This window comes from Pleurodeles waltl, chromosome 4_2 (genome assembly GCF_031143425.1).
Source record: "Pleurodeles waltl isolate 20211129_DDA chromosome 4_2, aPleWal1.hap1.20221129, whole genome shotgun sequence".
Classification (NCBI taxonomy): Eukaryota; Metazoa; Chordata; class Amphibia; order Caudata; family Salamandridae; genus Pleurodeles; species Pleurodeles waltl.
This window is the reverse complement of record NC_090443.1, coordinates 574,824,242-574,846,389: the sequence shown is the minus strand read 5'-3', so window position 1 is coordinate 574,846,389 and position 22,148 is coordinate 574,824,242. Positions and strand designations below refer to the sequence as shown.

At 43.4% G+C, this 22,148-nt stretch overlaps 1 protein-coding gene across 1 annotated transcript in view; it reads left to right on the top strand.

The window, feature by feature from the left end:
• The window catches only part of LOC138293113 (calcium-activated chloride channel regulator 1-like), a 102,294-nt gene that overhangs the window by 19,984 nt on the left and 60,162 nt on the right, over positions 1–22,148 (top strand). Inside the window, exons 4-5 of the mRNA XM_069232131.1 lie at positions 4,938–5,046; positions 11,397–11,565. Of these exons, the coding sequence (XP_069088232.1) occupies positions 4,938–5,046; positions 11,397–11,565 (278 nt within the window). The remainder of the gene's footprint in view (positions 1–4,937; positions 5,047–11,396; positions 11,566–22,148) is intronic.

Here is a 22,148-nt window from a genome sequence, read left to right as displayed (position 1 = left end):
ATGGTTATGCAAACGAGGACTTTGGTGCAAAAAGCCACTAAATAAAGGATTATTTTCAGACATAGGGGGTCATTACGAGTCTGTCGGTCTCAGGACTGCCATGTTGGCCGCGTCGGTCATACCGCCAATGGCCGGCAGTGAAGACTGCCAAATTATGACCATGGTGGTCATCACAACAGAAAACAGTCAAACAACCGCCGGTAACTCCAGTGCTGACATGCTGCCAGGGGTGAAGGTAGGCACCTTCAGGCCAGCGGGGACCATGTTCCTGCCAGACATATTACGAGGCTGCACACCGCCAAGGTTTCTGCCACGGTCACACCACCACAAAAACAGGAAACAGATAGGAGCACCCTGCCTCACACTCAAGTATGCAGTCAGCCCCATTGCATCATAGTAAATGCAGTACAAGTTTGTTTTTACGCAATAAAGTAGTTTGTAGTTTTCACCTTAGTGGTTGCAGCTAGTGCTGTATATCTCTGGACATGTGTTTCTGGGTTTAGCCCTTCATCAGCAGAGAGCAGCTTTGTCTGTGGGGTTGCCGGAAATGCTGCCAAAAGTCCTCTCAGGTTTCTGTTCAACTCACTGGCACGCAGGTGCTTCAACCAGAGCTCATCAACTTGCTGGCTCAAGGGTGCATTCTTGAACAGGAAACAGATGGGAGCACCCTGTCTCACACTCCAGCATGCAGTCAGCCCCATTGCATCGTGGTAAATGCAGTACAAGTTTGTTTTTACTCCATAAAGTAGTCTGTAGTTTTTCATCTTAGTGGGTGCAGCTAGTGTTGTATATCTCTGGACACGTGTTTCTGGGTTTAGCCCTTCATCAGCAGAGAGCAGCTTTGTCTGTGGGGTTGCTGGAAATGCTGCCAAAAGTCCTCTCACGTTTCTGTACCACTCAATGGCACGCAGGTGCTTCAACCAGAGCTCGTCAACTTGCTGGCTCAAGGGAGCCTTTTTAAACATGAAACAGATGGGAGCACCCTGCCTCACGCTCCAGCATGCAGTCAGCCCCATTGCATCGTGGTAAATTCAGTACAGGTTCATTTTTACTCCAAACCCCCCTTCCTGTGTAAAAGGCTCCCTTGAGCCAGTGAGGTGACGAGCTTTGGAGATGCACCTGTGTGCCTGTGAGTGTTACTTGACCTGAGAGGATTTTGGCAGCGTTTCCAGCAACCCCAGATGATTTTATTTTGTTCTCTACTCTCTACTGATGAAGGGCTCAACCCAGAAACACGTGTCTAGAGATATACAGCAATGTCTGCACCAACTTTGGTGAAAAACTACAGATAATTTCCAAGTAAGCGCTAACTTCATTTACCAGGATGCAAAGGGACGAACTGTGCTGGGATGTGAGGCCGTGTGCCCCCAACCCTCCTTCCTGTACCACCACGAAAACCCAGGGGGAAACCAACTCTATAAAAGGAGACACTCACCTTCTAGAACACATACCTGACTGGAGCCGCCATGGAACCTGAACTGGAAGTTCTCCCACTGCTCCAAACAACATCCACCTGCAGACACATCAACATCCACTACCTACACAGACTCTCCCACCACCCCCTCCTTCACAGGAACTACACCTGACACACCTGCAGCCACCACACCATCATTCACGGATCCAGCCAAAACATCTGTCTTAGCCACAGTCACCACAATATCAGACCCACAGACATCCTCCCCAGTCACCACATCCGCACCCACCACAACCAATGACACCCCAACATGCAGCACATCTATCATACCTGCAGGCGCCACCCCAACAGACAGTCACCCATCCAGCATGTCATCTCCCTGCACCACCTCCCCCCCAAGATACTTAAACACCCGCACTCACCCACCCAACAGACACCCAGCAACCACAAACATTCCACGCACGCACTTGCACCTAAGACATCCAAACCGACACATCTTACAACTACTCCCTCTCTCTCCACTCCCAAACTCTTTTACAATGACCGCACCGTGTGAACAAATAATCTATGGTGCATACAGTGCCAAACAGATGATGAGTGGGGTCATGTTAGATGTAATCAGAGTAGGTGGCACAGCTGTAGGTAGCCCAGGTCCAGTGTCCAAGGTCCATAGGAAAATGGAGAAATGTCATTAGGGTGTCTCAGTGGCACGCAAGGGAGAGGAATCACTTCCTGGCAGTAGGTTTGGTCTTGGCAACTGCTCCAGCCAGATGTCTTGATGGACATCCACGTTTGCGGGGGTGCATCAGGTACATAGTGAGGAGTGCCAGAGGCCTGTGGTTCCCCTGGCAGGGCCTCCATTCCACTAACTGCGGCAGATGTGGAAGGGTCAGATTTGATGTGGCTAGTGGAAGGGGCCTGCTGGTGGGTGGTAGAAGCACGCAGGGTGGTGTTGAGGTTCCTGAGCACCCCTGCAATGGAGGCCATGGTGACATTGTCGGCCTGCCACTGCTCCATGGCCTCCTGGTGGTATTCCCCCGCAGCCCTCAATTTTCCCCCAACATGGTAATGATCTTCCCATCCTGTCCTGGGATTGTTGGTATGCTCCCAGGACTTGGGAGATGGTTTGCTTGTCAGTTGACTCCCTTGGATGCCCCACCCTCTGGCCCACAGGTTCCTCCCACACACCCGTCCCCCATGTGCCTGTGCCCCTGGCACGGTGTGCCCACTCCCAGTGTCACCAGAACCTTCATTGTCTTGGATGTGAGGGGTCGACTGAGGTTCCAGTACTGTGGGGCACACTAATGATTAAACTGTCCTTTGGACACAGGTTTGGGGATGATGGTTGGTTGTGCTGTAGAGTCTACTGGTTGGGGGGAGTTGATATGGGCAAGGTGAGGCAGGGAGTGCAGGACTGACTAGGTGTCCCGGATGGGCCAGGTAAGTTGGCAATGTCCAAACATCCAGGGGTGTTCTCCTCACTGGGGCCTTCGTCCTGGGAGGGCTGGCTGTCTCTGTCATCCTCTCTGTTAAAAATGGGATTGGCAGTCAGGTTACCCCTTGTCCAAGCAAGGATCCTCACTCTAGTCAGGGCAAAGGAGATAAATACCTGGTTAACCCACACTCATCCCATTGGTAGCTTGGCACAAGCAGGCAGGCTTATCCCAGAAGCAGAAGCAATGTTTAAGGTATTTGTACCAACACACACAGTAATACAGTGAAAACACTACAAAATGGACACCACACCAATTTAGAAAAATAGGCAATAATTATGTAAATCAAGCAAGATCAAAATGACAAAACTCCAACATACACAAGTCAAAATATTAATTTTTAAAAGAATAAGAGTCTTACTCCATAGAAAACAATGGAAATGTTGATTTTGCACAAAGTACCTGGTTGGCATCAAAAATAAGCGTGTGTTTCGGAAAAGGGAGTGATGCATCGATTCCTTCCTCGCAAGGGAGGCTGTGCGTCGTTTATTATCCAGCCGGGTCAGCGATGTGTTCTTTTTCTCCCTTGCAAGAGAGCGATGCATCGATTTCCAGATGGGGCACCTTGGATCCGCGCAGGGTCTGGATTACTTTGACGTCCAGGGTCGATGTGTGAGAAATCCGGTCCCACGGTGTTAGAAAACTGCACTGTGTGAGGTTTACATTGTTATCAGCCACAAGCGGGTGTTGTGCGTCATTTCTCCAGCTTGCGATGCATCGATCTCCCAGCCGCGATGCAGGTGTACCATTGATTTTAGCCACAAAGCCGGCGGCGTGTCATTTATCAGCCACATTGCAGATGATGCGTCAATCTTTTCACCGCACGGCGTTCTGTACATGGATTTCAGCTCTTGTTCTGCCAATTTCACCTTTCAAGGGCCCAGGGAGTGGATAGGGCACCACTTGGCAGGGCAGGAGTCTCAGCAGACAGGCCAGGTTCTGGCAGAGAAACTCTTTGATGGCCCTGAGAATGGAGGCAAGCTCAGTTCAAGCCCTTGGAGATTCTTCTCAAGCAGGAATGCACAACAAAGTCCAGTCCCCTTCACAGCCAGAAGCAGCAATTGCTGGATAGCCCAACAAAGCACAATCACAGGCAGGGGCAGCACTTCTCCTCAGCTCTTCTCCATGGCAGAGGTTCCTCCAAAAAGACTGGCAAAGTCATAATGAGGCCCATAATCTCTGTTTCAAGTGGGGGGCAGGAGCTTCTAGCACAGTCAGACATTTTAGATTCTGATTCCTATAACATAAGACATGGTGGAAATCTGAAAGCTCTGAACACATGAAGAAGGGTCTTGTCATCTTGAGCAAATGATTGTAAGATAAATTGCAGACAGGCAAACAGGGAATGCTGCAAATGTAGGCTAGTTATGTGGTAGGAATCCTGCAGGAATTAGAGCATGTAAAGTCACCAATCACTGATCAGAGGACAGTATAAAAACTGCACCTCCTCAAATCACTCCTAGATATGGTGAAGACTTGGGAGAAGGAAGATTCTTTCTGAACTTATCTAGAGAAAGGACCTAGATGCATAATATTCTTTACTTTGAACCAGCAACTGAAATTTCTTTCTAAGGGTGAGTTGTCTGGTTGGCGGTTCTGCTTCGGAAACACTAAGACTGAAGAAGGGCTGCATGGGAGAGCCAGCAGCCCATATTAGAGTGAATTGCTCTGGACCCTGTGGAGACCCAGAGTGAACTGGACACCAGGTGCCTTCACAAGAAGCCTTGGAGCTGTGGGGGAGATTTTACCCCAATCTGAAGTCATTGATTGTAGTGGATGTTAGGGAATAACAAACAAAGGAAAATAATTGGGTTTTAAAAACTGTTTTAAAAAAAATGTATTCCACATCTTCTCGAGGCAGTTCGTAATGGTTGAAATGTCCACCTGGCATTTTGCATTGGCAAAATAAGTACTTTGGACTGTTCGACAAAAGTGTCTTTGTTAATTATATTATTCATCTGTCTTACATGCTGGTGTCATGTATAAAATTAGTGTTTCTACCTAACTATTTATTGAACTTCATTCCACAGGCAGACTTTTTGTCCATGAGTGGGCTCACCTTCGATGGGGAGTATTTGATGAATACAATCTCGAAAAACCATTCTATATCTCAGGAGACAATAAACTTAAAGCCACCAGGTAATCATTTAATAGGTTTTATATTTAATTTAAATAGCGATTTTGTTCCAAATACTTAACAATAATACAAATATACATACAGGAATATGATGTTTTATTTATTAAATATGAAATTAATAAAATAAAAAACGCAAAATAATATTAATCACTTTGGTTTTCAGGAAATAAGGGCCTCATTAAAAGATTTGCGGCAGTGACTGATTGGCTGTTGTGGTGGAGGCTCAGCTTCAACCACCCTTGCCGAATGTTGAAACTGCTGCTGGTCTGGATGCATTGCCTCACCCCGAACCACCCTTTTGCCTGCATGTTGGCAGAGGCGCAGGTTACAAAATGTATTGATGTCAGTTCTTCCATGTAACAGTGGCATTGAAGACCTCTAAGTATTTTCATTTTTTTTCTGCAAAGGCCGACCACAAAAGTTGTGGACCCATTTTGGGAGAAACCAATTTCCCATAAATGCAGGAAGTGTTTTTCTCGGTGGGAAAGTGACATTTTTGTTCCAGTCTTGGGCTGTCAAGGTTCACATAGTGGCAAAGGGCAGGAAAAACATTGGTGGACTAGGTGTAATGGGACCTCCCCATATAAGGAGGCCCCTTCAATTCAATACTGGCATATGAACGCAGGCATGAATATACACGAACATGCAAAGCTGGCAAGCTTGGAATCGGTTTTCTACTAAAGGATGTCATGGCACATGCATGCTCGTTGTGATGTGTATGGGCTCATGCATCATGGCACTAGCATGCACATGTATCATGATGTATTCGTCCATTTTTAACTTGCCTTTTTAACATGACAGAGACCCATGTTAGAGTGCTAGATTCCTGTGTATGTTATGTAAATAACTGTTGAAAAATTAAAGCTAGAAGTGCGAGTAGAGAGTGAAAAAGTATGCAAGTAGCCAGCGAGAAGCACAGGGGAGCTGCGGTGGAGGGAAGAGTTGTGGGTTGTGAAATAAATGAGGGTGGGGGTGTCACAAGTTAAAAAAATAGGGAAAGGAAAGGGGAGAGAACATGGACACTAAATGTGCTTCCGTGGACTGCCCAAAACCAAATAAAAAAAGAATCCCTCAAATATGGAGTGGAAGGATAACACTCATCGATTCAGATTTTCTGGGTACAGAAATTAAATAGTCCTGGGCGCAGGACAAAAAGGAAACTATTGATACAATGTCCTATTAGGAAGATAATCATGTTCCTGTTACTGATACTGCACTCTAAATCAATCTGAAAGCAGTTTTTTAATTGCATAATTTATTTAGCATCATACTTTCACAGCAAACATTATTAGAGGGTAAAGTGAATGATCTGAATCTATCATTCATGCACATATTAATAACTGCTCATTAACTCGGACTGTAACAGTTAGCATTTTTTGTATAAATTAACCTTTCTTAGTTCAGTGCTTACACATATTATATTAAGCATTTGCATGACGCCCATTCAAGGATTTCCAAGGGTGCCACAATTGTCACAATAAAAACTCAGTAAAATTGAACATCACACATTCCTGCATCATCTGTTGATGTGAGTGGAGGCCTAAAGGACCAGATATCGCAAATGATAGCTAGGTATGGTGCTGCAGGTTATACCTGTTTTTTTTAAGTGCAATCTCATATGTTTATAGTAGGACTGCCAGAGTTTTGTGAGAATCAACATTTGTTAAATAAACATATTACTAGATCCTATTCCAAAATACTGGGGTTGTGTAGAAATCCAAGTTGCCACAATAGACAGTGATAGTGATTAAAGTTTAAAGTTACCCAAGGGATAAGAACCCTATCTGTCAGTGGAATGGCATGCTGGTGCAACAATATATAAGTACAATTATTTTGATTTTTTGTGAAAGAATGTGTATGGCTTGTCTCCCAAAATCAAGAACCTGGACATTTGTGATTCTACAGTGCTTGAAACTACAGTGCTACTGTTACTTTTAAGCCCATTTCAATTTGCCTTCTCTTCAGTGTTTAATGGCTACACCCAATCATATAAACGATATGTATTTATATCAGCCCTGTCAATGTCCTGGGTTATACTGTGGACATTCATTTCTCAGTAGCCAAATTCCTGATGTGAGGCTGGGGTCAACAAAAGTGTTCCTGTAGAATATAATTACCAGTCTGATAACATATGAAATCAACTAAATGACGCATGGTTTCATCCTACTGTGCTCAAATATGTTTTATTTTCATGTTTTAGTAATCTTTATTAAGTTTGTTTTCTTTAGTTAGAAATGCCTTTCTATAAATATGTAGCTGAATTAGCAGGAGTGCTTGCATCCAATTAGCAGTAGGATTTCTTAGCTTCCACCCATAACTACATAAAAGTCAGATGCGGGCAAATGGGTGAATTGTCAGATCCATTCCCGGTCAATAGAGGAGTAAGATAGGGTTCTGTTCTCATCCCCACATTATTTACACTGTATATTAGAGATTTAGTAGCACACTTGAAAAATGTGAGAATTATGCACTGAGTCTGGTAAACATTAGGGTCCCACCCTTTTGTTTGCAGATGATATGTTATTGCTCTCCAAGACACCAATGGGGCTTCAAAAATTACTAGATTGGTTTGAATGTTTCTGCAAGCAGAGGGGTCTGGAAAGTAACATAGACAAACCATGTACATGGTTCACAAACCTTGTCACTCCACTAGGCCCAAATCTACTCTAATGGGGATCTAATTTGAGTGGGTGCATACCTTTTATTACTTAAGGATCACATTAACAGAGCAGCTTGATAGGCATTTTCATTTAGCACTGCTTAGGGGTAAAATGAACAAGTAACCGGGAGAAGAGCAAAAGTGCATCAAGGCACCCAATTCCATCACATCGCCCCAGAAATTCAAATATATAAGCACCAATCCATAGGAGCAGCCCTTTAAGGTGCAGAGATGTGGGACTTTAGAGATGTGACTGCCCTGGGGCAGTTGAAAACCGATTTATGTGCATATTGACTGATCTCCCTATTAGCACTCCATTACTACTCCTTAGACTAGATCTAGGGCTTAGATCTATCTCTGATAAGATAGTAAGATCTATCTTGTATTGGAGAAGAATCTGGCCAACTGCCAAACTTTGTTCTTATTGACAGGGTGTGGAAGATATACTACATTTTCCAGAGTCATGTAATTTACCCTTGATTAGCTATGTAAAAATGAACCTGACAATGACTGGTGACAAGAGTCTATGGACCACCCCGGGGGAGGCCAATATAACCTCCAAGCTATCCTTCAAGTCCAATTAGTGGCAATATAAAATAGGAATCAAATATGGGCAGTCCACTCATGGTAATTTAACTGATGTTTTCCTTGTACTGAAGGAAGACTTTGCAAAAGAACCCTTCCTGCATGATATTGAACTTGTAGCTTCTCTCAATTTCGTTACCCCTCTTGTGTTGAGAACAAAAGAAACACTTTAACATGCTATATTTGTATGCCCTGCATATATGAGTAGTGGAAAGAAATGGATACTGCCATTATGTCGTAAATTGGGAGTTAGGGAGCATAGAAGACATTAAGAATTAGGAAATTAGATTCACAACTTATTGTCTTTGTGGTGTCTTGGTGTCTGACATTCACTGTGCAGAATCAAACAGAAATTGAGTATCCCTCTTTGACAACAAGGTAGTGATGCATAATCAATATTGTATTACGCACTACACTATCTACACTATCGTGACCAATACCATCACACTAATGAGGGGGGATATATTTTAAGATTTTTCTAGATTTGTTATGAAGTTAGCACAATTATTTTTTGTTTTTAATGATATGGTAACATCTATAGATGAATTCTATGGATTTTATCTTTACCCATTGACTGTATATTTATTCCTATTCCATGTATGGATGTGATGTTTTTTATATATGTGCTTTTATGCTTATACAGCCGAATAAAGATTTTTTGTTTTCTAAATTCACTACAACAGGAGTGTTTGGATCCAGTTACAGTACGATTTCTCAGCTTCCAACCATAACTACATTTCTTTGATTACTCTCTAAGCCTTAATTGTCTGTCAGTTTCTGGTTAGAGAGAGACCTGGGGGGCAGTCCTTCACCTTTTCCTGATGTGGAGCTCTTGTTCTTTGTTTCCCGGTGGGTGCCTTTTCCTGAGTCTGTGACATTTGGTGGTTAATGTTACACTGTCTGCAGCAAATGATGGGTGAAGATAGGGCCGGTGAAGAGGAGATCTGGGAGAGAAAGAGACATTAGCTGAGTTCTAGCGGTCCACAAACAGGGGTTTATTTGCAAGAGGGGGTGCACTTGCTGCAGGGTAATGTGTAATGCATTGATGGGGGAAGCGCCCTGAAGGCCGACTCCGGAACAACAAAGTCGTGGGCAATGAAAGCGGAACTACGCTTTCGTTAACCACGACTTTGTTGTTTTGTGCCTTAACCATGCATGTGCTGAACAAAGCACATGCATGGTTAAGGCACAAACAAGGGAGTCAGCCGAGGAGGACGGCGCAACGAGTCAGGTAAGTGGGGCGGGATGGGGTTTTAGTTTTAGGGGCGGGTGGGGGGTTGTTTTTTTTTTAGCTTTTGGAGCGGGGTGGGGGTTGGGGTTTTAGTTTTAGGGGCGGGGTGGGGTATTTTTAGCTTTGGGAGCGGGGGTGGGGGGTTGGGGTTTTAGTTTTAGGGGCGGGATGTGGGGTCGGAGTATTTTTAGTTTTAGGGGTGGGGTTGAGGTTTTAGTTTTGGGGAGGGGCGTGGGGTTGGTTTAGGGCGGGGGTGGGAGGATGGAGTATTTTTAGTTTTAGGGGTGGGATGGGGGTTGGGGTTTTAGTTTTAGGGGTGGGGTGGGGGGTTGGGGTATTTTTAGTGTTAGGGGCGGTGGTTTTTATGGGCGGGTGGGGGGTTCGGGGTATTTTTTGTTTTAGGGGTGGGGTGTTGGTGTTGTTTTAGGGGTGGGGGTTGGGGTAGTGTAGGTTTTAGGGATGGGGTGGGGGTTGGGGTTGTTTTAGGGGTGGGGGTTGGGGTGGTTTTAGGTTTTAGGGGTGGGTTGGGGGTCGGGTAATTTTAGGGGCGGGGTGGGGGGTTGGGTTGAGGGGCAGGGTGGGGGCTCGGAGTAGTTTTAGGGGCAGGGTGGTTTTAGGTTTTAGGGGTGGGGGTTGGGGTACTTTAGGTTTCAAGGATGGGGGGTTAGGGTTGTTTTAGGCTTTGAGGGTCGGATGGGGGTTGCGGTAATTTTAGGTACAAGGTGGGGGGTTGGGGTAGTTTTAGGGGCAAGGGTGGGGGGTTGGTGTGGTTTTAGGGGAGGGGTGGGGGTTGCGGTAAATTTTAGGGGTGGGGGTTGGGGGCCAGGGGGGACGCATGCTGGAACAATGCATGCCTATCACTAATGCCTTTACCAGGAATGCCTTTACAATGAAAAATCGTTGTTAAGGCATTCGTGGTAAAGGCATTAGTGTTAACAACGCAGTCGTTCCGACCTCGTTGTTCAGGCATGCCTTGTTCCGGCATGCCTTGTTCGGACATACATTCCAGGCAGGCATTCTGGACTGGGTAAGAAAGTACAGTGCTTCTGAAGCACAGCTGAGTGGTGCAGGGCAGTTAAAAAAGTCGCAAAACAGAGTGACCAGCGAATTGGCTCTACTTGGTTTGGGAAGGCGTTGACATTGCTTGTGCCAATAGCTGTATTGCTCGCCTTTCTGTCAATATCTGCTGTTTAATTATTCAAATTGGAGCATGTGCCCTTCAACTCAGGCCTGCAATTTGGGGAACAATTAACAGCTTTTACCGGTTGCAGTTAAAAGCAATAGCCCCTATATCTTTATCTTGGCATAGTTTTTCGTTAACTTTTTTACTTTTAATGTGCTGCAATAAATTGTATTGCTGCTTGTTGTTTACTACTATTATGTACCTCTAGGAAGTAAACCGGAACAAACTCTATCTAGAAAGTCCTCCTCAACTAAAACTATGGACATTAGCGAAAGATAGTGAAAATCTCATTTGATTTTAGTAAACATATATTTTCCATCTTTATATCTGGCAGTCTAAATCCATAATCCAAACCCAATACAGTAAATACTACATCCCAGAAAAACAGCTTCAAGCTACATAGAATTTTACAGTTCATCACTTCGTACCAAGAATGAATTCTTAGATTTCAGGAGGGACTCCGCAAGTAGATGCGCCATCGTTTTATTTCACTACAACAACTACTATATATGCATTTGAAATAAAATTCAACTAAATTCAAACTAGTGTGCCGCGTGTGTAGACATTTATTGGGGACGTGTCCCTAATCACAATGACAACTGTCTTATTGCTTATTTTCTACTGGTTTTGCTTACATATTTCTCAGAAAGAATTCCATTTAAAAATGATTTACCTCTGTTGGTACCATCTCCAGGTGTTCCTCGGATGTCCAGGGTCTGATTGTGTGTGATGGAGAGCCTTGCACTGACAGTAACTGTATCAAGGACTTCAAGACAGGTGAAGCGAAAGATGGATGCGTTTTTTTACCAGAAAAAAATCAAAATGCAAAGACATCAATAATGTATATGCAAGGTCTACCTTCAGTAAGTATTATTCTAAGTGAGCTCCAATTTATTCTTATCTTTATATTAATCAATATTTCCAAGTTATGCTATGAGAAGCCCAGTCTTTTTTTTTTTCTCAACTATGCTTTAACCACCTACAATCATCTTTGTCAAAATTGCAGTTGAATTCAATGAAACAGAATATTCGTTCAGCCTGCATTTATATTTCTGTTAGTTTGTTTTCACTTTTATCATCTGGACGTGGTATCTGCTGATTGCTATTACATTTATTTATCACAATTATGTAACCAATAACATAAACTCGTTGGTAAAACATCTGTTAATGGAATCAATCCCACTGCAAATCTGTCTCTTTCCTTTGAAAATCTCAGTTAGTAATGCAGCATCATCACACTATGCTTGGCAGCAGTATTTTAAAGGATCATATGAATACAGCTTCTTTGAGATGGACCCTCTATTGTGAATGATTGGTATTACTTCTTGCTGTGATTTGATAAACAACTCTGTTTTGCCTATACGAGTTCTCTTAGTGACCCCTAACACATAACCATGGGGTTCAGCTCTCAATCTTCTTCTCAGCCATTGTGCATGCTGTCAGCATGATTAAGTGATTTGCATTATTCTTTTTGGGGAAAAAGAATGGGACCACTCTAGCGCCATTGGGTCCAGTGATAACCTTGATTATAAACGGCTCCCCTCCATGTTGTCATTGGGCAGGGAAGTTTAGTGATAGCATTTGTGAGTTGACTGCCTTTTTCGTTTTTGGAAAAACAGCATGTACAAAAGATCTCCATCAGGTGCACCATACTACTTGTGGTGTGTGGATTGTGTTTTTTTTAGCTCAGCCTTTTTGCAGCAGATGCCATTGCAAAATTTTATGTTGGCGTTGAGAATCTTCACCCGCCTGCTTTCTGACGACATCAACTTGTAATTGAGAGTGTTGTTGGTGGAAGGCATTGGTTAGCTGATTGGCAGTCTAACTGATGGCTTCAATGTATTTCAAGCGTGCCATCCATTCCTTCAATAGAGGTACAAGTTGGTGAAGGACATCCACTCCACTTAGACTACCCACAGCCTGGCTTAATTGCCCTCCCCTTAACATCAGAAAAAGATCAGAAAATAACAAAAATATTTATTCTGATCGGGCTGTCAGTGGTTTTTCTTACCTGCTCAGTGAGCTTTCAAAATCTAATACATCCTGTTTGAGACTCTCCCTAAATATAACTTTACTATTGGAGCAAAACTCTATCTCATGATGTCTTTAATAATCCTAGATCGTATTCATATTCCACTTGGAGACCCAACATGCAGTTGGGCTTTCTAGATCCACTATCAGACTGTGGAGAGGCTATAGTCAATCTGCATCTTACGTCTTCTTTTGTAAAGTTTAGTAATAAATTAAAAAATGTTTTTTTTCACTCGTATAACCCCTCGGGTGCCCTGGACGTAATGGTTACGTCCTGGGCAGCACCGCTCGGGTGGGAGCTGCCCAGGACGTAACCGCTATGTCCAGGGCAGCACCGCTCGGGTGCCCAGGACGTAACTGTTACGCCCAGCTAGGGGCCCATGGGGGAAGCTCTAGCTTTTGCATTTCTCCTCCGATCACTGGAGGGGCCAAGAAAAACATCAAAGGAAAGGAAAGTCTTTCTCAGCATTTCTGCTGCCCGATCGCAGACCGCTAGACACCAGGGATCATTTTTTTTTTTTATGTATGTGGGGAGCATCTCCTTAGGCAAGGGTCTCTCCCTTGGGGGCAAATTTACTTTTAGGCCATTTCTGCCCCCCCTTGGGGGCAGATCAGCCCATTTTTATTAGGCCAGTCTGCCCCAAACCACTAGACACCAGGAAATTTAGTTTTTTATTTATGTTTATACATAAGGGGAGAGGCCCCTTGGGCAAGGGCCGCTTCCCAGGGGGGAAAAATATTTTGAGGCCTTTTCTGACCCCCCTGGTGGCAGATCAGCCTATTATAATAGGCTGATCTGCCCCCAGGATGGGCAGGAACCCCTAGACACCAGACATATATATTTTTTATGTTTACTTTTTTTTATATATGGGGAGCGATCCCTTAGTCAAGGGGCGCTCCCCTGGGGGCCAAATTGTATTTAGTCCATTTCTGCCCCCTTTGCAGATCGGCCTATTTTTATTAGGCCAATCAAACCACTAGACACCAGAGATTTTTTTTTGTTGGTTTCACATGAGTGGAGCGACCCCCTAGGCAAGGGTCGCTCCCCTGGGGGGGCAAATTTGTTGTAGGCCGTTTCTGCCCCCCTTGGGGGCAGATCGGCCTATTGTAATTAGGCTGATCTGCTACCTGGGGGACAGAAAACCCTAGAGACCATGGATTTTTTTGTCTATTTTATTTTTTCATATGTGGGGAGCTACCCCTTAGGCAAGGGTCGCTCCCCTGGGGGGGCAAATTGTCTTTAGGCCATTTTGATCAGCCTATTTTTGTTAGGCCAATGGTCCCCCAAGGGGAGCAGAAACCACTAAGCACCAGGGATTTTTTTTTTTGCGCCAATTTCACGCAATGGGAGCGACCCCTTAGGCAAGGATCGCTCCCCTGGGGGGGGGGGGGTTAGGCCATTTCTGCTCCCCATGGGGGCAGATCGGCCTATTTCTATTAGGCCGATTTGCCCCTGGGGGGCAGAAACCACTTAGGCACCAATGATTGGTGTGTGTGTGTTTTGTTTGGGGGGGCAGCCCCTTGGGAAAGGGTCACTCCCCCTGGGGGGCACATTACTGTTGGCCTATTTTTGGAAGGCCCATCTGCCCCCAAGTGGGGCAGAAAGCCCACCAGAGACCAGGTAAGATGTTTTTTTCCAAAATAAGAGGGTGGGGGTATGGCCATACCCCACCCCAAATAAATGGGGCTAAAGTTGTTCTGCCCACCGATGGGCAGATGGGGCAATTACCCCGGGTGTCAGGGAATAAAAAAAAAAAAACATAAAATAGTGGGGTGGTGGCTACCAACCAGTATGGGCCCCTGGTTATGCCCACAACCCAACTGAAGGAGGTAACAGACTTTTAGCTCTCCCCCTGCACACTAAAACATCTTATCCCACAGCAAGCAAGAGGACATTTGATTATTTTGAGTTTTGGTTGTACATTTGGGCCATGAGAACTTGGCTAACTCTCAAAATCGTCCCACTTCGAATGATGAGGGCTGCACTTTTTAGACTTTGGGACGCTGCCATGTAGAAAAATCCACAAGACCTAGACACATTTGAAAACTAAACATCTGGGTGATTCCAGGGTGGTGTGCTTCACATGCACCCGCACCATTTTCTTACCCACAATACCCTACAAACCTCCAACTTTGCTGGAAATCACACATTTTCCCTACATTTTTGTGATGGAACCTTCCGGAATCTGCAGGAATCCATAAAATTCCTACCACCCATCATATTCTCATCTATGCTGATAAAAATTCTGCTGCACTTGTCAGCCTAAAAATGTTTTTTTTCAAACTGCCCTTTTGGACCCGTTTTGGTTCCCCCTCAATTTTGACATGTTTTTGGCTCTTCTCTGTCACAGGCACTTGGCCCACCTACACAAGTGAGGTATCATTTTTACCAGGAGGCAGAGGGGAACATTGGGTGGTAGGAAATGTGTCCCGGTGCGGTGATCCCACAAAGAAATGGGGGCAATTTGTGATTTTTGTTTAGCTAAATTTGAGGTTCGCTGAGAATTCTGGGTAAGAAAACATTGGGGGATCCACACAAGTCACACCTCCCTGCGTTCCCGTGGGTGTCTAGTTTTCAAAAATGTCGGGGTTGGGTAGGTTTCCCTATATGGCTGCTGAGCCCAGGACCAAAAACTAAGGTTCCCCCCCGCAAAAACGGGTAGTTCAGTATTTGATAATTTTGATGTGTCCACATAGTGTTTTTTGGCATTTCCTTTCGTGGACACTAGGCCTACCCACAGAAGTGAGGTACCATTTTTATCGAAAGACTTGGGGGAATGCTGGGTGGAAGGAAATTTGTGGTTCCTCTCAGATTCCAGAACTTTCCATCACCGAAATATGAGGAAAAAGTGTTTTTGTGGCCACAAAAACGAGGTTTTCAAAGGATTGTGGGTAACAGAACCTGGTGAGAGCCCCACAAGTCACCCCATCCTGGATTCCCCTAGGAGTCTAGTTTTAAAAAATGCACAGTTTTGGTAGTTTTCCCTAGGTGCCGGCTGAGCTAGAGGCCAAAATCCACAGCTAGGCACTTTGCAAAAATCTGGTGTGTTTTCTTTGGGAGAATGTGATGTGTCCACGTTGTGTTTTGGGGCATTTCCTGTCGCAGGAGCTAAGCTTACCCACACAAGTGAGGTACCATTTTTATCGGGAGACTTGGGGGAACGCTGGGTGGAAGGAAATTTATGGCTCCTCTCAGATTCCAGAACTTTCTGTCACCGAAATATGAGTGAGGAAAAAGTGTTTTTTTGGCCAAATTTTGAGGTTTTCAAAGGATTCTGGGTAACAGAACCTGGTGAGAGCCCCACAAGTCACCCCATCTTGGATAACCCTATGTGTCTAGTTTTAAAAAATACGCAGGTTTGGTAGGGTTAGTCTAGCTGAGCTAGAGGCCAAAATCCACAGCTAGGCACTTTGCAAAACACAGGTCTGTTTTTTTTGGGAGAATGTGATGTTTCCACATTGTGTTTTGGGGCCTCTCTTGTTGTGGGCGCTAGGCCTACCCACACAAGCGAGGTACAATTTTTATCGGGAGACTTGGTGGAAGGAAATTTGTGGGTCCTCTCAGATTCCAACACTTTCTGTCACCAAAATGTGAGAAAAAAGTGTTTTTTTGGCCATGTTTTGAGGTTTGCAAAGGATTCTGTATAACAGAACCTGATGAGAGCCCCACAAGTCACCCCATCTTGGATTCCCCTAGGAGTCTAATTTTCTAAAATGCACAGGTTTGGTAGGTTTCCCAAGGTGCCCGCTGAGCTAGAGGCCAAAACCTACAGCTAGGCACATTACAAAAAACACATCAGATTTCAATGTAAAATGTGATGTGTCCATGTTGTGTTTCCTGTTCCGAGCATTAGGCCTACCCATGCAAGTGAGGTACCATTTTTACTGGGAGACTTAGGGGAACACAGCATAGCAAAAACAAGTGTTATTGCCCCTTGTGTTTCTCTAAATGTTTTCCTTCCAAATGTAAGACAGTGTGTAAAAAAGAAGTCTATTTGAGAAATGCCCTGTAATTCACATGCTTGTATGGGCACCCCGGAATTCAGAGATGTGCATATAACCACTGCTGCTCAACACCTTATCTTGTGCCCATTTTGGAAATACAAAAGTTTTCTTGATACCTATTTTTCACTCTTTATATTTCAGCGAATGAATTGCTGTATACCCGGTATAGAATGAAAACCCATTGCAAGGTGCAGCTCATTTATTGGCTCTGGGTTCCTGGGGTTCTTGATGAACCTACAAGCCTTATATATCCCCACAACCAGAATAGTCCAGCAGACGTAACGCTATATTGCTTTCAAAAATCTGATATCACAGGAAAAAGTTAACGGAGTAAAACATGGAGAAAAATTGTTGTTGTTTTCTCCTCAATTTCAATATTTTTATTTATTTCGGCTGTTATTTTCTGTAGGAAACCCTTGTGGGATCTACACAAATGACCCCTTGCTGAATTCAGAATTCTGTCTACTTTCCATAAATGTTTAGGTTTATGGGATCCAGCATTGGTTTCACACCCGTTTCTGTCACTAACTGGAAGGAGACTGAAAGCACAAAAAATAGTAAAAATGGGGAATGTCCTAGTAAAATGCCAAAATTGTGTTGAAAAATTGGGTTTTCTGATTCAAGTCTGCCTGTTGCTGAAAGCTGTGAAGATGGTGATTTTAGCACCACAAACCCTTTGTTGTTGCCATTTTCAGAGAACAAAACCACAAGCCTTCTTCTGCAGCCCTTTTTTCCCATTTGTTTAAAAAAAAAAAGAAATGTTCACTATATTTTGGCTAATTTCTTGGTTTCCTTGAGGGGGAAACCACAAAGTATGGATACCTCTAGAATCCCTGGTATGTTGGAAAAAAGGACACAAATTTGGCATGGGTACCTTATGTGGACAAAAAGTTATGAGAGCCTAAGCGCGAACTGCCCCAAATAGCCCCAAAAAAGGCCTGGCTCCTGAGGGGAAAAGGCCTGGCAGCAAAGGGGTCAAACTGTTGAGCCTTTGCCAGCATTTTGCAACTACATATCTACAGGCTCTTCTTCTTAGTATATTAGATTACAACTTTCAAATCTTATTCTCTACTGTAGTGCTCACACTTCAAAAATATTAAACAAAGAATGCATAGAGTTAAACAAATTTCCTGTACTTGTACAATCACCATTTAAATAAAGTGGCTCCACAGCTTGTGATTATGTTTTGTACATACAAATGATGAATTAATAAAAACGTTAAAAAAATGCTACACTGTCATGAGTCAGAAAGGTGGAAAACAACCAATTCCCGTCATTTTTCTGACCTACATCAGATTGATGATGTATGCATGCCAAAACATGGCTCAAATTTATTTTCTGCAATTTATGTTTCTGATTACTATGCATATAAATCGTGCAGTTAGATGTAATAAATATGCAGTTTATTCCTTCCTTGGCAGAGAGTTGTGTGATTAGAAAAGAAAGTCTAAATAATAGTACAATATTTTTCTGAGATAGCTATTAGGTCAAATAGAATGGCATAGTATAATGACGCCAGATATTTCAGAATAAAATGATCGATGGGCTCCAGAACAGAGACTGTTGGTTAATAGAAAAAATATTTTTGCTACCTGCAGTACATTCATGGCTGTGTTAATATGTAATACATGTTATTCTTTGTGGCATGATTGAAATTGATTAGTATTTTGTTTGTCTTTGCAAACAGTAATGATCATGGAACATGACAAAATGCATGATGTCTTGTGTTGAAAAACCGTCACTAGTATAGGGGCCGAAATTTGTGACTTTGTTCCACCCCTGCGGTTTTGCAAGCATCCAATCCAGAAGAGTTAACCTAAATATTGTTAGAAGAGAACGATGATGTGGAATTGTGGCCACTGCTAAGTAAGGCTCTGCGGAGGGGCAAGACTTTAGTAAAATATAGGCTCGTATTAAAGGTTTACAGAGACCTCTCTATCTTCTCTTTCAGACTGCACAACAGAGAGGAAATGTTTCTTGACCCAGCCCACATTGTTCTTTGTGACCCTTTCTGGGGACCAAATAACTTGGTATGTCCCAGTTTTCCCACTACAGACTTATTACATCTGAGCCACGCTATACTATTATCCTTTTCCAAAGACAAACAGTCTTTTATGATTATCTTGTTCAGTTTAAGGTTGAGGTTATTCCAGCTCCTGACCCTTCTTAGTAGTAGGCAGCATGCCAAAAGATCTGAGATATACGCAACACCTAATTCTTTGTGGACAATAAAGGAGGCTGTGGATTGTGTGACTGATAGCAGGCGTCTCAAAAAGGTATTGTCCATTATCCATGTCCTCCAAGGCCTTTAGATTTTTTCTGCAGTTGATTTCCATATATGTCTTTACTTTGCTTCTTCCAAGCTGTTATGAATGTGATCCTGAGATAAAGGATAGAGCTCGATAAGTGCTTAATGTCAGAATGTATTGCCAAGTTGTTCAGCAAATCAATCTCGCCTTTGTCATTTATGTTGAACTCCACAGGGCAGTCATCAGTAACTGTACGTGTCTCCATTAGGTGTAACTAACGGAGAGCTAACTTAAAGAAACCTATTCAGATTTGAACTTTACATTGGGGTCTAGTTTGCATTCTGTTGAGAATTAGAGTTAATGAAAAAATATATCTGGACCTGTGCACTTCCATCCTGCCAGGCTCAGATTAGGCAGTTCTGTTTAGAATTAAGAGCCACCAAGCTGGTTGCATCAAATCTCACCTCCTTCCTCATTAGAGTGGCATCACTGGTAACTTTATGCATTAGTCTCTAATAGTGACCCTCTGTGGCTCAGAGATTGAAAGACTAGTGTGACTAATTAAACGTGACTGAAGTTAGCATTTCAGGGACATACACTCTATAATTGAACAGTAGCAGAGTTTGAAGAGGGTCTTTTAGAGTCATCTTAGAAAAGCATCTTCATACTCTCTCATTCAGGAACAAGCAGTTTTTTGCCAGTATTTTGTCAAGTTCTCTCCGCTGTACCTTCAGTCCCACCTTCTGCTTGATGGGAAGAAGCAAGTCATACTATTGAACTTCTATGACTGCTTTTTTTAAAGCAGTAACCAGCTCCTATGCCCTTACTTGGACAAGAATTTGGTCTGACAGCAATTAATTTATTAAAGGTTTGCACTTTGAAGGGAAAACCTTCACCTGCCCTTAACAAATATCAAGTGCTTTGGTTTTCACATGCCCCTCACAAAGTGACTTCGTTCACCACTTGTTCTGTACCTGATATTAAGGGACACCTGCTCCATGAGAGGGCTGCTCAATGTCTGCACACATTTGTTAATGATTTAGTTCCCAGAGAAGATTTGGAGTTGCCATTCCACTCTCTCCTGTTCCAAGTCTTGAAATGTTATGGATTGATGACCCTGGATCTCTATAGAGATGAAGTGTACTTTTCCAGATAACTCGGATCTGAAGAGAAGAATATCCTCCATTGTTTTATTTGAAAGTTCTGAGCTTCTACCTGCATAAACCAGTTCATTCCTCCCAGGATCTTCCAGAGAAATCACCACATTTTGCAGCACGCCCATTTTCCTTTGTAACATTTACCAAATACATATATTACAAACAGGCTCACCATAAGTCTGGAAGTTCTCCTAAAGCATGCTGTGACCCTGAATGTGGGGCAAAGCATTTGTCGTTGCCAGGTTTAGGAACAACATTGGGGCTGATTTATAAGCCCCTAGCTCCTCCTTGCATCATATTAGCGTCATTTTTTATGCTAATGTGGCACTAGGAAGCCATTGCGCCACTTTGCACCCCTTGCGCCACATTATGCCTGCGCCAGGCATAATGTATGCAAGTGGGCACTCCAGCATTAGGAGGCCCCCAAAACTAGTGCAGTGAAAGCTACAAGATTTTTGCTCAAAGAAGGCATTAAAATGACACCCCCATATTATCCTATGGGCCTCCTTGCACTTTGCTCGATTAACGTAAAACTTTTTGACGTTAGTGGTGCAAAGAGTCATAATAGCATAAAAAATGTTGATGCTATTGGCCTAACGTGTGCCATGGTGCACCGCATTATAAATATGGTGCACCCATGGTGTTGTTAGGTTGGGCAGAGGCAAATAAATTGACTCATCAGTGCTAAAGCTCCAGTTTCTCGTAAATCTGCCCCATTGTGGGTTTTTTCAGCGATATGCGATGTCAAGCTCCTGAGCCACATCCAGTTACTTCTCCAAGTCTCACAGAATTAGTTTCACCAGTGGTTGAACTCTTATGGGGGCTTATCAGCTTGAATGTCATTGATTCTGTGAGTGACGCTGTATTTGCACCCTATCAGGTATCCTATCATACAACAGTGGAAACCAGTGTAGACTACTGTGACAACGGAAGTTTAGCTTTAAAGTTCATGAAGGTGGAATTGCAGGATGATTTGTCTTTAGTCCATCTGGGGTATGGATGGAATCCTTCTTATACAGCTTTCATGGCACCTTGATAATTGATGTTGATGTTTTGGGGGCATGTTTACTCCAAAATTGTTTTTATTTAGTCCCAGCAAGGTTACATTTTAATGATAGGACTCATATTAGTGTAATCATGGCATATACACATGACCTGGAAGGGACCAGTTCTTGATACTTGACAGCTGTAGCTTTCCAGCTGAGATAAATGATAGAAATCAGTCTGGCTGTCTCTGTCTGTTTTCCTTTTTCTGGGAGTAGACACTTCTGAGCGCGGCAGGCAAATTATGGCTTTCCCTACTTCCACTCATAATCCTTGATTTCCATTAAATTAGGTGATTGCAAGGCATATAGCACACCATGCCAGGCTCTGCAAGTTACATGCCAGGCTCTGCAAGTTCTTCTACAGAGCTCCCAGTCAATCATCTTTGAGTGTGAACATCCTGATCATTAGTTGGTATTTAGTTCTTAATAATGCCGTTCCTTTTTCTGTGAATTAATAAATAGCATGTTGGAAAGGGCACATGCAATTTGGTGGTCTCACATTGGATCTGGAGACAATAGTCTTTCATCAGTGCCCTGTTGCACCAGAATGAATTTGAGCACAACAGTCTGGGAATGATCAAATGGAATTTCAGAGGAGAGGCCTTTCCATGTGATGTCAACCCAGTAGTACTGCTGACCTTTCATACTATGGACACATGTTAAACTTTGTTGTTGTTCTAGGAATGTTTCATAATTTTTCTTCTTTTTGTTTGCAATCCAATTCATGTCTTATCTTTCCTTCATGATGGATTTCCTGGTACAGTGAGTTAGGAATGTCTGTGTTAGACGTATGCTAACTTTAAGCAGCACAGTGCAGAATGGCAAGACCTTGTGGATGTGACATAGGAATGTGAAGGCAGGCTAACATTTGTATGCTGTTATATGAGATTAAAAGAGGAAGAGCCTCCTGTGTTCAAAGGAGGGAGTTGAGTAAGAAAGTGCCCCTTTTGTACATGGT